The following is a 17563-nucleotide window of genomic DNA, read 5'->3' on the forward strand; positions in this document are numbered from 1 at the left end:
ACATCTTATTTATAGAGGTTTTCTTAAACATAGAGAAAGCTCTTCAATATGTCATTTAAAAAATGTCAATTAGGCATGGGCCTGAGGGCTGGGAATATAGTGGTGAGCGTTAAACGATAACTTCTCTGTTCTTTTAGAGCTTCCAGTTTAATGGGGATACAGAAAAGTAATTAATTACGAGATAGTAGGATAATACAGGTGTGTAGGATGCTATGGGAATATAGATGAAGAATTCTTAACAAAAAAATAGGAGGGGTCAGAGAAGGCTTCCTGGAGGAAGTGACATCTAACCTGGGATCTGAAGGATCACAGCAGATGAACCAGACTAGGGAAATGGGAGAATGTTATAAGCAGAGAGAAGAGAAAAAACAGGTGAAGACCTTAAAAGTGACAGAGAAATAGAATTTGGTGAATCCATGGATCTGAAGTACACTTGTTATGCCCAGATCAACACAACCGTGTATGTGTACCTTTTGTGTAGGTGGAGTGGGGGTGAGGGAGTGTTTGTGATCGATAATTAAGAGTGACTAGTCAAGGTTAGAGCTAAATACTTTTTAATGTTTATTGGGCACACTACTGAATATAACTAACTCTATAACTAGTAATGTATATATAAGAATTAATATATATATTTTTCATGGTTGATTGAGAGAACCTGGTAAACAAAGGGATATGTCTGATTTAGGGATGCAGTCTTACATTTTTACAAGTAACTGTTTTATGTGTAACCTCACTGTATTACTCATTTAATTCTTCAGTTGAATTCTTTCGTTTTTGTTTATTTTTTTTCAGTTTCACGTGTACAAAGCAATGTAATAGTTAAGACATTTAAACCCTTCATAAAGTGATAACCCATCCCCCAAGCTACTAACCTTCAGTTGAATTCTTAGGTTAACCTAGTTCAGGTTATTTCTGTTTCCCTCTGTAGTTCTTTCTGACTATCTGTAAAGGCAGAATTGAATCTTTAGTGTAGGTCTTGCAGGTCTTTTAATTCAAGTGTGCAAATATTTCCTATGTTTTCTTCCTACTGGTACTACACTCAACTATACTTCCTGAGAACTTCATGTAGATCAGTTATAGAGGTTTTCATTTAAAGTATTTTTACCATCAGTCTACCTCTCCTAGTCTGTCAATCACTTATGAGGTTAACTGTGAACTATGAGCAGTTTATTGCCAATATATTTTGTAATGTGAATTGGACTGCACAAATAATGTGTGTATGTACGCATGTATATATGTGCATAATTTACTTTTATATAAAGAGTAATACCCAGGCTGTCTTCTGAATTTTTTAAAAATTATGTTTTCTGATTTTGTGTTAATACAGTCTAGTGGAGTAAATATTGATTTGGATTTAGGGAATGGTGGAAATTATTTCGTTATACATATTTTTTCCCCAGTAGAAACCTAGATGTATAACTTAACTTTGGGGGGGATTTAGGTTCATATTTTCTTTCATAATTCTCTAAGATAGGTTTGGTATAGTTTGTTCATTTTACAAGATGGATAAACCAAAGTGCAAAGATTATATAGCTCTTTAAGGTCACACAGCTATCAGAATTGGAATCTCTAAAGACTTAGTAAAGTTCTAATAATCTGGTAATCAGTCTTTTTGCAGTAGAATTTTGAGGGCTGGCCTGTATTCAAAATGGTGATAAAATATACAATGGTAATTAATAAAAAAATTCAACGTAAACAGATTGCAAAAGATTGAATTAGAAATGCTTAACTCTTATGGACTCTCTAGTATTAATTATACTACTAAGATTGTGTTTACTCTCCAGTAGTCCCAAGCTAAATACATAGTCAGATGCTTGTTGAGTCATGGAACGAACACTTTGCATCTAGCTAGTCTTAAAGATATTTTTCAGGATGCTTTATTTTTCCTGTTTAATTTGAGTGAATATTATTATCATTTGTTTTTATTTGATGAAACTGAAGGCGCTCCTTAATTAGGAAAGTGCTTCATATTAATTTTGTGATTTTACCAGTGGCAAAGACCTATAGGAATCAGTGACAAAAGACCTTTTCCCAGTTGTGTATTTTTTCCTGTGGATGTTTTTATTTCAAAGATCAGATGCTTGTTGCCATTTATTTTTTCTTTGCCTTTTGATCTTTTGTTATAGTGCTCAGGTTCCCTAGATCACTGGCATTTTTTCAACGAATATTTATTGAGCATTATTAGAGCTGAGCACTTTATACTTATAAATAAGACAGACTTGGTGTTGGCTACTTTGGAGTTCATAATCTAGTGGAGAAGACAGACTTTAAACTAGTTACTATGTCAGTATTTAATTAATTGCAATTGGGGTTTGAGGGAGAAAGGTTTTGAATAAATTTATGTTGATAACAAGAGGCCTAAGCAAAATTCAAAATTATGGACAACTACTGTCACAGTAAATGACCATAATCCTGTGTTGGCCCAGAACCTGAAATAATTTGAGCTGAATTTAAAAAGGAAAGTCACAGACAAACCTGTGTCAGTTTTGACCTTCTTTAAGGAATCGGGGGAAAATGTATTACAAAACTCTGTGTTCACGTCCTAATGCAGAAAGAGCTGGAAGAACCAGCCAAAAACTTTGGCAGAAAATGGGAGGGAATGGGAACATTTAGTTCTTCTGTCCCACTCCAGATCCATAGAATTAGAATCTCTAGCGGTGGATCACATACATCTTTATTCCCAGGTTATTGTGATGACCAAACAGATGTTTGAACCACTATTAGGCTATCCCAAGAATTGATTGGCTGTTGCATTAGAAAAAGAGCATCAATTTTAGCTCCCCTAATATCTAAATGATAGTAGGATTTTTGCATAGAACTTAGTTTATAACTTAATCCTGAATACATGGTAGTAGAAATTGGCACTGACTGTATATTTTGTTTTTAAAGAATAAAACTGCACTTTTGGGTTGTCAACAGTGGTTGCCCAGTTTAAAGTACATATTAAAGTTACCTTTTGTGTGAAGTTTTCTTTTCTTTTTTCCCTCAGGAACTAAACAACTTAAGCATATTTTATTAAAAGATGTGGACACTATTTTTGAATGTAAATTATGCCGCAGTCTCTTCAGAGGATTACCAAATTTAATTACCCATAAAAAATTCTATTGCCCACCAAGTCTCCAGATGGATGACAGTAAGTTTTATTTACGTATTCAGTTATGCATTTTACAATTAAGTATTTTTATACTATAACTATATGTTTGTGTTAAATTATGGATATCTAGTTATGGATAATTTAATAATAGAGAATAAAATTAAATACTTGACTCAATGTTGTATTCAGTTTCTTAGGAAGGTACTTACATGTATGTGCTCTTCATTTGGGTTTTCCTAAAGATATATGAGGTTAGATTTATGAATATATCTGTTTGTATTAAAATACTGAATATTGTTTTTGAGTGTTCATATGGATCATATAGGTTATATTCAGGATTTTTGTAAGTTAAATTAATGCCTGAAGGGTGGTATTGATATTTTTCCTCTTTACGTCTTTAACAACTTGTCACCAGATATGACTTAGATTTTTGCTTAGATTCCCCTTAAGTAAATGAGATTGTTGAGAGCAGAGTAAAGAATGAGTAAATGAGTTGATTTCTTGGAAATGGTAGAGAACATTAAAAAATATTTACTGATCTTTCTAATGTTCTCTGGGTCTTGATTTGAAGGTCAGTTTTGTTCTCAGTGAAATTTAAATTAGTCTTTTTATCAGAAGTTAGATTGTATTATGGGCTAACTTGAGATCTGAAATAGGTAAAGGTAGATAGTAGGCTAATAAAGTCTTTGTTGAATTAAATGTTTGTTGAATTAAATGTATTGCCCCTCTATGATTAAGTTAGCAATATGTATAATGGTGTTATTTTCTTCCTTTAAAAAAACTAATGTAATTTCCTTAAAATATTTTAATAAGTAATAGGTTACTTTCATTATTCTTATTCAGGGTTTTAACTCTTGTGGACTTACTATAGAACTTATTTTGTCCGTTTGATACTATGGTTGCATTATGGATTTTGTGTGTTTTTAAGTTAACCTTTGGGATGGGAATGAATGCAAATTTAGTTATCCTAAGTCCTGCATTAATCATTAGCATGAAACCGATTTAAAACATGATACAGGACATAGATGAAATGAAAATTCCATATGTGTCTGGAAATTTCCTATTGCTATAGAATCTACCATACTTCGTTTTATCATTGAGATGTAAATGAAAAGCCAGTCTATAAAGATTAGTTTCAAATCTAACTTTTTAATTAAGTACTATTAGAAAAGAAGTTAATTTTTTGGTAGTTACGTGTTACTTTTTAGTGTGGAGTTGACTTGTAGCAGGAAATAGATAAACGGATTTGCTGGATTATTGTGCACTCTTTTTGCCAATACTCACTCCAGAAAAACTTTGTGAAGGAAAGTGTTATCTTTCTTAAAGACACTACTTTTTAAAAAGGAAGATGAGTAGATGAGAAGAGCTATAACAAATCATTTCTTACTTTCTAAATAGATAGCAGATTTGATGCTGCGTTTCTACCTAGAATTTAGAGTTGTATCTGGAAACACAACCAGTGTTAAAATAGGAATATTTAGTTACCTATAGAGTTGTAATTGTTGCACAAGTAAATAAAACTAGCTCTATTTTCAGAATAAATCTGTAATTTTTAATCATTTGTTTTAATAGAATTGTGTCATGTTAAGGAGACTCGTAATAGGACCAAGTTTAGCAAATACTTATGTATCATGTCATTCATGTTTATATATTTTCCTACAAATTTTCTTTTACATTTCCATAAGTATGTCTCCATACAATTAGACTAGGTAATTTATTGTGAATTAGGTTAATAGGAATACTGCTATGTTTTCTAAAAAAAAAAAAAAGTTTTTATATATAGTAACATTCTTTATGATGTTTTCTCCGTCTTGGGTTATGAGAACTCTGATTTGCCTTTGGTAGCCTAAATATTTTAGATTAAAACTAAGAAATACTTTATGATTTAAGACATCCATAGGCTCATCTATTTTATATTAAGGGCACTTAGAAGTGGAAATAGGTCTTCAGTTGCATCTATTTCTCAAAATTTGCGTACCCTAATGAGGTTTTAAATTAAAGCAAGTTTTAGTTTAATACTAGTTTCTGTCTTCATAAAATACTGAAAAGAGAATGCTGTTGTAAATAGAAAGATGAACCAGAAACATAACAAATTTTAAGATAAGCGTTCATAATACATTAAAAAACATTAGAGGGCTAGAGAAGACCAATTATTTCAGATTAAAATGTTGTTTTTTCCTTAACAGACCTTCCTGATGTAAATGATAAACAAAGCCAAGCCATAAACGATCTACTAGAAGCCATATATCCAAGTGTGGACAAGCGAGAATATATTATTAAGCTAGAACCCATAGAAACTAATCAGAATGCAGTGTTTCAATATATTTCAAGGACTGATAATCCTACTGAAGTCACAGAGTCAAGCAGTACTCCAGAACAAAGTGAAGTTCAAATACAGGAAACCAGCACTGAACAGTCTAAAACAGTACCAGTAACAGATACAGAAGTGGAAACGGTAGAGCCCCCTCCTGTTGAGATTGTTGCAGATGAAGTTGCACCTACATCTGATGAACAACCTCAGGAATCACAGGCTGACTTGGAAACTTCTGACAATTCTGATTTTGGTCACCAGTTGATATGCTGTCTTTGTAGAAAAGAATTCAATTCCAGACGAGGTGTTCGTCGTCACATTCGAAAAGTACATAAGAAAAAGATGGAAGAACTAAAAAAGTACATTGAAACACGAAAGAATCCAAACCAATCCTCTAAAGGACGCAGTAAGAATGTTCTAGTTCCATTAAGTAGGAGTTGTCCAGTATGTTGTAAATCATTTGCTACAAAAGCGAATGTAAGAAGGCATTTTGATGAAGTTCATAGAGGACTAAGGAGGGATTCAATTACTCCTGATATAGCAACAAAGCCTGGGCAACCTTTGTTCCTGGATTCTGTTCCTCCTAAAAAATCTTTTAAGACTCGAAAACAAAAGTCGTCTTCAAAGGCTGAATACAATTTAACTGCATGCAAATGCCTCCTTTGCAAGAGGAAATATAGTTCACAAATAATGCTTAAAAGACATATGCAAATTGTCCACAAGATAACTCTTTCTGGAACAAACTCTAAAAGAGAGAAAGGCCCTAATAATACTGCCAACAGTTCAGAAATAAAAGTTAAAGTTGAACCAGCAGATTCTGTAGAATCTTCACCCCCTTCCATTACCCTTTCTCCACAGAATGAATTAAAGGGAACAAATCATTCAAATGAAAAAAAGAACACACCGGCAGCACAGAAAAATAAAGTTAAACAAGACTCTGAAAGCCCTAAATCAACTAGTCCGTCTGCTGCAGGTGGCCAGCAAAAAACCAGGAAACCAAAACTTTCAGCTGGCTTTGACTTTAAGCAACTTTACTGTAAACTTTGTAAACGTCAGTTTACTTCCAAACAGAACTTGACTAAACACATTGAGTTGCACACAGATGGGAATAACATTTATGTTAAATTCTACAAGTGTCCTCTTTGCACTTACGAAACTCGTCGGAAGCGTGATGTGATACGACATATAACTGTGGTTCATAAAAAGTCATCCCGCTATCTTGGGAAAATAACAGCCAGTTTGGAGATCAGAGCTATAAAAAAGCCCATTGATTTTGTTCTAAATAAAGTGGCTAAAAGAGGCCCTTCGAGGGATGAAGCAAAACACAGTGATTCAAAACATGATGGCACTTCTAACTCTCCCAGTAAAAAGTATGAAGTAGCTGACGTTGGTATTGAAGTAAAAGTCACAAAAAACTTTTCTCTTCACAGATGCAATAAATGTGGAAAGGCATTTGCCAAAAAGACTTATCTTGAACATCATAAGAAAACTCATAAGGCAAATGCTTCCAATTCACCTGAAGGAAACAAAACCAAAGGCCGAAGTACAAGATCTAAGGCTCTTGTCTGGTGAGGAACAGTTACAGAGTTTTGCTTTTTTCCCCCCATCGAACTAAAAAAATCATTTGACCTTAATTTATAGCTGGTTCCATTTTAACACATGTTTGCTTCCATATATCTTATGGCAGTGGGAACTGCAAGAGTAATGTGCATATTGCATTTATCTCTTCAGTGACCTTTATTCCAGTGGCTTGGGAACAAAAGTTAACTTCAGAACTTCCACAGGACAATGCAATATAGTTACAGGTAGATGGCACAGGGTCAGTGCTTTCCTCTCACTGTTGTAAAATACACATTTATATTGGCTTATGTTTACAATAGAAGACTTCTGTTTAACTAACTTTGCACAGGTTTAATTTGATTCAGTGACTTAGTCTACTAATTAATGCGTTGTAGGAAAGTTAAATATATTAGAATGAATTTGTGAAGGAGATAATTATAGGAAAAAAGTCTTTTGAGGCACTGTAATTATTGTAAAAATTAATCTGTGACGGCTAAATAAAGTGCTGCACTCAGAAAAAAAAAATCCCCAAAATGAATTTAGAGCGATTAACATTTATTATTTACTTTTAACATAGTGCTTCTAGGCAAAGGGGAAACTTGACAAACAAAAGTTTGGAATTTTTTATGTTTTCCTTCTTGGGAGTATGTGTCAGTTTTTTAGTTTTGATCAATGGAAATAGTGATTACTTAGGTAATCACTTTTATTTCCTCTTATTTCTCCCTTTTTGTTTAAATACACTTTTTGGTGATAATTTCAACATAGTTAATATTATTAAATAGGGATTTTCTTGTTTTTTTGGTTTATTTTGGTGTGTGTGGTTGTGCGTTGCAAAAAAAGTAAAATCCCTATCGGGAAGAAAGAAAAAATACTACTTTTTTTTTTTTATAAGATTTTGGAACAAATGTGGACTTTTAAAATGCAATATAAAATAAGGAGTAGACTCCCTAGACTTGTTTTTGCAAGTCTCTATGTGTTTTTAAAGTTTACCTTCAGTACCTGTGTCCCTTGTGTTAAGGCAGTTAATATATTTAATTAGTATTAAATTAGTTTTGGATTCAGGTTCTAAAGCAGTATAGTTTGAGTGCTGAGTAGGTTAAATATTGTGGTTTGATTATCACACTTTTTTTTTATTTGTGTGGAAAACTTGAGATGAAACCGTTCTTTAGAAGTCATTTACTATTGTATAATTTTAAAAACAAGGTTTTATTGGTAAACTCAAAAGTGTTCATTTATTCCCATTTCTCCTCAGATAACTTCAAGTGATGTACGAAAAGGTTTGGAGTTCATTTTTGTGGAAAGACTTTAAATTGGTGTTAGAACCACTAAACGTCTTCAAATGGTACTATGAGGAAAAAAAAAAAGAAAAACATTTTCATAAATATTCGACTGTAACTGCTGTTTTCTGACTAAAATAATAACCATCTAACCACTTGTTTCAAAGGCACTGCCTTTCCCAGCACTTTCAAGTACCTGTGACATTATATATTGTCATCACAGTCCATCAGCTAACCATCCTTGACCTTGTGCATTTGGTCTACAGTTTCTATAAAAATGTTGCAAATTTTGTTTTCCAAACAATTTGTTGATTAAAGTGATCAACAACCTGAAGAAAATATCACCACTGGTGATTTTTAATTGACAAGACTTTATATCTTAATGATTTTAGGTTTGTTCCATTTTATTTGGCAAAATTTTTATCTGAATTGTATAGATATATGATTTCCTAGTGAGTGTATGTTAGGAGTAAAAGACAAATTAGTATCAATACATTATATATATTTAGCCTACTAAATATTTGTAATTATTTTTAAATCCATTTATTTCTAACTTGTTCTCCAGCACTTAAATGTTTCAAAGTTTCATTCTAAAATATATACTACAGGAAAGTTCTAGTTCATTTTTGTCCATGGATCATTACATTTTTCATTTGTAAACATCTGAGGTTTTTATGAAAATTAAACATTCCCCTATTTTTCTTTAAATTTTATACAAAGCACTTTAATGATAGAGGCAACTTAACTTTTCAGTTTCTATTGTTTTTTAAAGACCACACATTTACTAATGTTATATGAAGGTAGTAAGTAGCTTATTGATATTTTTATGGATGCAGACAATCCATGCACAACCACTTCTTATGATACTAGTTTATTTCTTTAAATATTGCTAAAAAAGGAAGATAGGGGTGTAAACCCTGACTTTTTTCCCTCCCAAGTAAAGTCTTAAATGACCACTTTAGATAATATTTGATTCCTACTGTAAAATTTGGAAAATAATGAATTCTTGTCCATTTTTATAATCAAGATTTTAGGAAAAACAGAAGTACATCTATCTTTATGAAATTTTGGACAGGTTTTTGTGTATCAATATTTTGTACTTTTTAGGGAATATTTTATTTTTTAGTAATTTTTGTCAAATTATAATTTTAAAAGGTACAGCAGAGACTATACCGTGTTTTTATATAGGTTCACACCTGTACTTAGGAGGGACCCTGTCCATCTATACTACTTTTTGTACAAAATTTAAAAATGTTGAAGATCCACAAGGTCATAGTAAAATGCTTCTATAGCTAGAAAAACATTTACCCTTCCCAGTGCTTTGCACTAAAATATACTGTGAAAGGAAACTAGAAAGACTGTAACTGTTGCTGGAAATGTTCTATATTGAATGTACATGCTCTTGTTGGAAAATGTACTTTATGTGATGGAAATAAACCAGACTCGGAGTTATTTCAGCTAAATGTGCTGAACCAAGGTGCATTGGTTGAAACTTAAATGTTTTATTATCAAATTTAAATTTATTCAGTGACCTGAGCAGCTACACTTGAATTTTATCCTGATAGTTTTATTTTTAAGAATTAGAGTGATAATTTCTCTTTAATTTAAAAACAGATTTACTTTTCCACATATGGAAAACTTGTACTTATAGGTCTAACTTTAATGATTAATAGTGTAATATATTTAGGGAACTAAATGTGTAGGTGGTATTTCATTTATAAACCATCTTCATTAGTTGCACATTATTAAACCTGTATGTTTGACTTTTGTAAGGTGTTATCTTTTATGCATTCCTACACACAAGACATATTCCAAAGATACTTTCCAGACTTAAATACCTATAACCAGTGAAAAGATGTAAGGATTCCTAAAAAGCTCGGGCTAGCTCTTCGCTACAGCTTCTCATCTGTATGCAGCCTTTTCCTCTCTGCTTTATTTGTTCAGTACTATCGGGAAGAAAGAGAAATAGCCTGATGTTGGTAGAGGGGAGCCCCACTGCTGGAATTTCCTACTCACCTGTTTACACGTCTGCTCTGTCATAACTCCAGGGCCACAGAACAGAAATTTAGAAGGAGGAATAGGGAGTTCAAAGACTGTCAAAAATTATTATGTGGGTCATTGAGAAAAAATTAGCACTATGTCAGGACTGGGGTAAATTAGAAGGGCCTAGAGAGATTAGGAATATTTTATCATAATAGTCAAAGAATGGATCATGGAGACGCAGAAGTTAGACGCTGAACTGGGACCAGTTTAGAAAGGTAGAAGGAACAAGTAAGAAGTGACTAGAAATTGTTTGTTCTTATTTCTTTCTGGTCTTCATTCTTAACTTTTTAGTTTTACTTTGATTCTTGAGTGCCGTCATCTCAGAGGCTGAGGCTTGAGGGTCTTAAGAAGAGGCCCAGGAGATTTGTGTCAGAAGCTTTTCTGCATGTAGGCTATATAAGCTGATATTAATAGCACTGGTTGTTGTTGGGAGGAATAGTTAAGCAGGTAAAACCTTCAGAAACTGCTCATGTTAAGACTGACCCCTGGTTGGAGGATTATGTCCTGTGCTGCTATTTGATCACTTCAGAGTTTTTCTGTAGAATTCAACTCCTCTTCTTTCCTGAAGACACCTTCCATTCCTATGTGAGGTGGAAGAGGAGAAGCAATAAAAGGTGTGGCTTGCACTTCAACTTCCTAAGTGTAGGTAGTGTAAGTGGAGCTGGAGGAGGTATAGCTGACACTGGGTGTGCTCAGTAGAATATGCAGCTGTACCTTGAAAGCACAGTGACCACTTTGGGGGTGGTGTTCACATCTCTTATTTTTCTTCTTTACGCCCTACTTCAAGAAGAAAATCTTAAAGAATATATATGTGTATGTTCTTGAAGAATATATAAATTACCCATCCTTAAGTTTTAGCCTAGTTTTGCATATAAGAGGTAGGTTTTGACACCAATTGCTTGTATTGTTTAAAAAGTACCTTCACATTTTTGGGGAATATGTGTTTCTTATATTGCTTTATGGTCAATAAATAGGCTCTTCTACTTAATTTAAAGAGCCTATGGATGCAGTAGTGGGGAGTTCTGTGTCTTTGCTAAGGCTTGAGCATGTGGGTCTAGAAAGAGGAGTTTCCCAGTAGCTGTTATGGCAACTAGGAATGGAGATGGAGAGGCACAAGTGGCTATCATTTCCTGTCGTGAAATTGCAAAAGATCTCTTTCAGATAGCATGACCACTGAAGATGAGACAGAAATGCTTCTAAAACTATAGATGAGGTTTCCTGCAGGGGCCTACGGAAGTAATCTAGATCCTTAGGAGTTACTTTCTAATGGGATCCATAGATAAAACCAGGATTACGATTTAGCCATGGCGCTCATAGTTGATCTGAAGCTGAGCTCTAAGATGTGCAGCGTGATACCGGCTGTGGGATACACAAAACCCTTCTGTGCTCTATGCTGTTCTTTTCCTCTTCTGACTTGAGCTAATGGAAACCTCATGATTGAAAAGGAGAAAGGATCAGCAATCTTAAGAACTGCTATTAGTTGTTTGGTTTCTAAGTCATGAGGCACGTGGTAGAATGCAGAGTAAAACATGTTTCACTCAAACTCACAATTGTTTTGGCTTTTCTAACTTTCCAAATTTAGTTCTCCTCCCGTATAACTTATTTCTGCATCCTTTTCCTCTGACCTCTGTTCTGAGCTTCCAGCTCTTTCCTATTTTGTCTTCTGGATAATAGACAGAGACCATCAGTATCGATATAGCTAAAATGTTTTAGCTAAATGGTAAGAGGGTGGAAAGTCAGCTCATTTGTTCCTGAATCTTAATACTCTGCCTTCTGTTTGTTAGGTTTATTATTTATTTCTAAGCTTCTCCTCTGCATACATTCACCACTACCGCAGAACAAGCCGAGGGGAACGTGGGAACATCTGGTTGGGAAAAGGCCCAAAGTTGGAGGTTTTGCTGTTTGTGCCCATTCAGCAGAATTAATTTGCTTGATTGTATTTTTGAAGTCAGGGACTATGTCTTGATAATTCTGTTTAGTGCCGAGCACATTTTGATGTATACCCAGGCACTTTAAATAAATGTTTGATAATGACATAAAGTAAGTAGTAGCCTTTTCCATCTCCACACTGTGCTGTCATATACTTTGAGACTTTGGGTCTAAATTTCATAAACTTTTATTATCTCAATATTGATAGCTTTCACATTTTAGAAAATGCCACCAGTACTAAAATGAGAGTTTATGATAAAGAGAATTCTTAGTATTAGCTAATAATTATGAACATTCACGGAATACTTACTGTATGCCAAGTACTCTGTAATCTTTTACATGCATAATCCACCAACAGCCCTAGGAAGTAAGAACCGTTACTTCATTACCCCCATTTTATAGAACAGAAAATTAAAGTTTAGAGAAGGTAGGTGATTTACTCAAGTTCACATAGCTAGTAAATTACAGATTGAGACCTGACACTAGGTCTTACTACAAAGCATGTACCCTTGATCAATGCTCCTTACATTTGCACATTTTACCATTTGCAAAGTACATTCATTGCATCATTGACAGCTTAGTGTAATAATCAGGGGCTAGATTAGTTGGTGAAATTTTTGAATCCACAAATTATTTTCTGTGTGACCTTGTGCAAGTTACTTAAACATTCTGTGCCCTAATTACGTATAAAATGGAGATATTTCTTACCTCATAGGTTGTTCTAAGGATAAAGTGAAACCTACATGTAAAACTCTCAGAATAGTGCCTTGTGTGTTACAATAAATGTTAGATACGATTACTGTAAGTAATTTTCATAGCGTATCCAAATGTGGAAATTTTTTATGACCTCTAAGTTGAGATGAAAATGTGTGCATTAAAAGAGAACTTTGAGAACACATCCTATTTTAGCTGCTGCTTTTGTATTTAATTAGGACAATGAAGATAACCAACTATATTATTTGCTACAAACTATTCTAATCAGATATTACTAGTTTATCCTTCTTACTCAAATTTTTCATTGATCTTGAAAAAGGTACTAGGTAGTTGTAAGCACATTCATTGTAAGTTAGGCTTTGTTTTTATGCTTACTCCCAAGAGTAAGCCATCTGTCTTAAAATTCTCATTAGTATGTGTCCTGTCACAGAAATATTTTATTTTTGATCGTGTACAAAAGACTGACATGAAGTAAATATTAACAGCTGAAGTAGTTGTATAAAACAAAAGTAGATTTGCAGTACTATTTGAAAGAAAGCAATTTTGGAAAGAGTGGATTCTTCAGGACAGCACGATTTGGGCTAAGTCAGGAATTTCTTTGGTGAGTGTGTCATGAAGAGATAAGAAATGGCAGTTTTCAACAGTCTTGCCAATGATACACGTGGCCATTCTCCAGATTTCAGCTGAGGCCCAAAGACTGTTCAGTTATCTGCTGAGAGGCTTTATCCACACACCTGACTATTCTTGACCTGGTTTTTATAACAATAAGATGATGATTTTAGAAATGTTAGTGTTTAGGGACTGGTATAATTTGTCCCTCGGTTTGGATGAACTTTCATATCCTGAACTTCAGATAAAGTGCTGGGGTACCAGCACCTGGGTTGTGTGGCTTCTTAATGATTCTGATACTCAAATGCTTGCGTCAGGTATCTGGGGCATATTCCTGGCACACAAAATATCATAACATTTAAGCAATAGACTGATGTGGTTGAAAAAACAGCCAAACAAAACTAAACAGAAAAGCCCACTTTGAATGCTTGAGCAATAATAACTTGCAATGTATTTGGCTGTCCTGTTCTATATAATCTGGTAATGCTTTCAATACAAGAGTGTGTAATGATGTTATATTCAGAGGAAAAATTATTCCACCAAAATGAACCTTAAGTGCATAGAACTCTTACTACAACTCAGGTTTTGAATATTGGTTTTTAAGCCCTTCTATCTGTGGGATTATCCTGAAAATAAATTAGCTCTGAGAAATGGAACTGTGGGTTTTAATCAAACTTTCTAAGCTGTGCAAAATTATTTTTTTTTAAAAGCTGAGACTCTTTTGGGTAGATCAGTGCTTTGGTAGACCTGACCCCCCACGTACCTGATAGTTGAGACTGGTAGCTTTTTTTTCAGATGGGAAAAAAAGCAAGGAATACTTTTCTTCTATGAAAAAATAGCGAAACACCAGGAACATTGTGTGCACAAGTGACTGAATTATATATATATAAATATAAAAATAAGGCTTTCCTAAGTGAATCACAGTTGCAAGCACAGTTTTACTTGGTTGGTAGCTAGTAAGGAGAGATTTATTAGAAGGCTTTATATGGGGAAATAAGGGAGATAGAAGTGGCCAGGCCTTATGGGAATCTTGGAGTAATTGTGCAAACTGGATTCACCATGTAGATTTCAAGCAGGTGTTACAGAAATGAAAAAAGTACATTTTAATGTAGTTTCCGTAAATTTTTGACATGCAAGTTGTTAGGGTTAAGCTTCTGTGGGAGAGTGACCATGTCATTTTCATGCCTTTTGATCCTTCGATAATTGTGTGAGTTCCTTGGCATTCAGACTGGGCATTTGTCAGTGTTGGAGACTTTCTGAGCATCGTTCTCCTTTCCTTTGAATAGGTAGACTTTGGGGAGATAAGATAGACTAATGGGGCTGTCTGTGGTAAAGACAGGCAAGAACACAGTGAAATTTAGAAATAATTTTTAATATATATGTTAAATTTATGATATTTATATCCTCAAGTTAAACTTTTTCCAAAACATTTTCATAATTTTCCAGTTTGTCCCTTTTTGCCTGGCCAACTTGACTATATAGTCAACTATTGTTTCTTGTGATTGTAAGAGAACAAAATCACGTATTTGTCATGAAATTCGGGCACAGATTTATGCATACACAAGAGGAATAAACTTCTAAGAGATGGTTTTGTTGCCTATAAATGCCCAGGATCTCTTTTTAATCTCTTAAGTGCACACTTGTAATGATATGAATGATTAATTTTTAAGGTTTAAGGTAGTTCGTTGAAGGCCCTTCTTCCTAGAACAGTTAACTAGGACCAAGTAATGCAGTATTTTCAAACCACAGGCGCTACAAGATGAAAGTAAGACCCAGAATGCTTGGATTACTAGCCCTCCAACTTGCCATGTCGTCTAATTGCAGGTGTGTGAGTGGACGTGCGCCCATCTACCCATATATATAAATACAGTGCTGAGCTTTTTTTTTTTTTTCTTGTGGTTGCAAGCACAGTTTTACTTGGTCAGTAGCTAGTAAAGAGAGGTTTATTAGAACCGCTGGGATAGGACCAACAGAGAGCACCTATCCCAAGGTTTATTAGAAGGCTTTACCTGGGGAAATAAGGCAGATAGAAGTGGCCAGGTCTTACGGGAATCTAGGAGTAATTGTCGGGCTCCACCATGTAGATTTCAATGAGGTGTTACAGAAACGAAACAAAATCAGTGCAACTCTATAGTGATTGGGTGTTGCTTTCGTAGCAGAAGTATTGCTTCTTGCTGCTACTGGCCCTTCTTAGACTCTGCTTCTACTTTTTTTCTTTTGAATTATCTCATTCTATATCTTCTCAATATGATTATAACTGCCTCATTACTTCTGCTGCCTGCCTCTCTGTGTCTGTCAGCTGCTTTCCCTCTTCATAGAGCTTGAGTTCAGAGCCGTGCAAGAGAAGGTCTGATTGGTTCAGTTAGGTTGGGCAGATCTCCCATGTCTGGCCTCTTCATAGATTGCTGGCCTCAGGTCACTCTTTGTTGATTGGCTGCTCTTGCGACAGGTGCTCTGTTGGCCCTATCCTAGGTGATATGGTGGCAGAGCCTGGTATAAAACACGGCCCTGGACCCAGGAAAAGGGACCTTTTGATGGGAATCTTTTAAAAGAGAGCTCTGGATAGTCTTAAAGTGTAATAATCTTTTCAGTACCAAGGCTTCTTCCATTTTAAAGGTGACAGAATTAAAAGTAATGTGGGCTTGACTGTTAATGTCAGTGTGGCCCCAACAGTCCTTTCCATATTGAGGAAATGTGGGAGCGAGTTTTCTGATTCGCCCTTCCTTTCCTGGACTGCCTGATGCTGTTTCCATCTATGGCTTTGCAGATTCATAGGCAGCCTGAAGTTTTCACTCAGAAACAGCCATTGCGTTTCCTGTAATGGCGTAGTAGGCCTTTCTGTCATTGCTGCTATTTCCCAGACACCCACTATTATGCCGCACAATTTGAGTTGGTGATTTAGCGAATCCTTCTTCAAATATTGCTTCTGCTTTTCTACTTGTACTTTCCACATCTAGGCTTACTGTGCAATAGCTGCTTTATATCCCCTCATTCATTCCTTCAACGACAGACACTATTGAGTCCATCATGTGCCTGGCACCATTCCACTCTTGTGGGGAAGCAGAAGCATCCATGGTTAACGCGTAGATTTTTAAGAACCAGACATGTGTGTTCAAGTTCTGGCTCCTTTACTTAAAAGCCATGTAGTTTGGGCAAGTAATACTTTTTCGAAGCTTTACTTTCTCTTGTCTGTAAAATGATAATTAGAAACTATAGGTAGGTTTGTTGTGGGAATTTAGAAAAGTTTAATAATTGATAATATATAAAATACTTAGCACGATGCCTGGCTCAAGTAAGAGCTCAAGAAGTATGCATTGTTGCAGTGGTCACTAAAATTGCTATTAATTGGCTGCTGAGATATTTTCTAGCACTTAGTTTCTGGTTATCTTGCTTTGCCATTTGATGTTTGTTGCCTTTTTGTTGGCATTAATCCGACTGTTTAATGAAAAGTCAGATGTAACATCTGTGATAAAGCCAAGATACGCAGCAGTTTATTAAGTTAGAACCTATTATTTTATGGGTCTTTAATATGCGGCCATTTTTGGCAGTACCTTTTGCTAACATTTGAAGGATTGAACTTTTTGATACAGCTTTGCTTCTTTGTGATTAATGTCTTACAGAACATGTATCGTTTTGGGTAACAAAACTGAGCAGCTTTTTTTTTTTTTCTGGTGGTTGTAGACATTAGACTATGGGTACATGAACATATTCTGAATTTACAAGCAAGAATTATGTCTTCTCTTGTATCACTAATGTCTCAGAGTGTACCTGGCATATAACAGGTGTTAAGAGAATGTAGAAGGAAGGAAAGAAGGCAGGCAGGGCTATTATATCAATTATCTTCAGGCTTTATTTAGGGTTTTATCATTAGTCCTAAATATGTCTTTGCTTTTAAACTTCTTTTCCCATTTCCTCATCATCTAATCCATTTCGCTTCTTTGCCTATAACCTCTTCCTTCTCGTTACTGATGGCTTCTGTTGCCTGCCTTCTTTGTGTGAGCCTCCTAGTTTCTGCCATCGCTACTA

The 17563-nt window shown here is 34.7% G+C and overlaps 1 protein-coding gene across 4 annotated transcripts in view; it reads left to right on the plus strand.

Annotated features, from left to right (window-relative positions):
- The window catches only part of ZNF800 (zinc finger protein 800), a 43752-nt gene that overhangs the window by 10687 nt on the left and 15502 nt on the right, over positions 1-17563 (plus strand). For 3 of the 4 annotated variants that reach the window (XM_074315644.2, XM_019749050.3, XM_088799937.1), the window contains exons 4-5: positions 2990-3133; positions 5281-6973. In XM_074315644.2, the coding sequence (XP_074171745.1) occupies positions 2990-3133; positions 5281-6973 (1837 nt within the window). Of the gene's footprint in view, positions 1-2989; positions 3134-5280; positions 6974-8217; positions 10011-17563 lie in introns of those variants that run through there. The other variant, XM_019749051.3, reaches the window with a different exon arrangement.

Source organism: Rhinolophus sinicus, chromosome 8 (assembly GCF_057876585.1).
Source record: "Rhinolophus sinicus isolate RSI-liver-muscle chromosome 8, RSI-T2T, whole genome shotgun sequence".
Classification (NCBI taxonomy): Eukaryota; Metazoa; Chordata; class Mammalia; order Chiroptera; family Rhinolophidae; genus Rhinolophus; species Rhinolophus sinicus.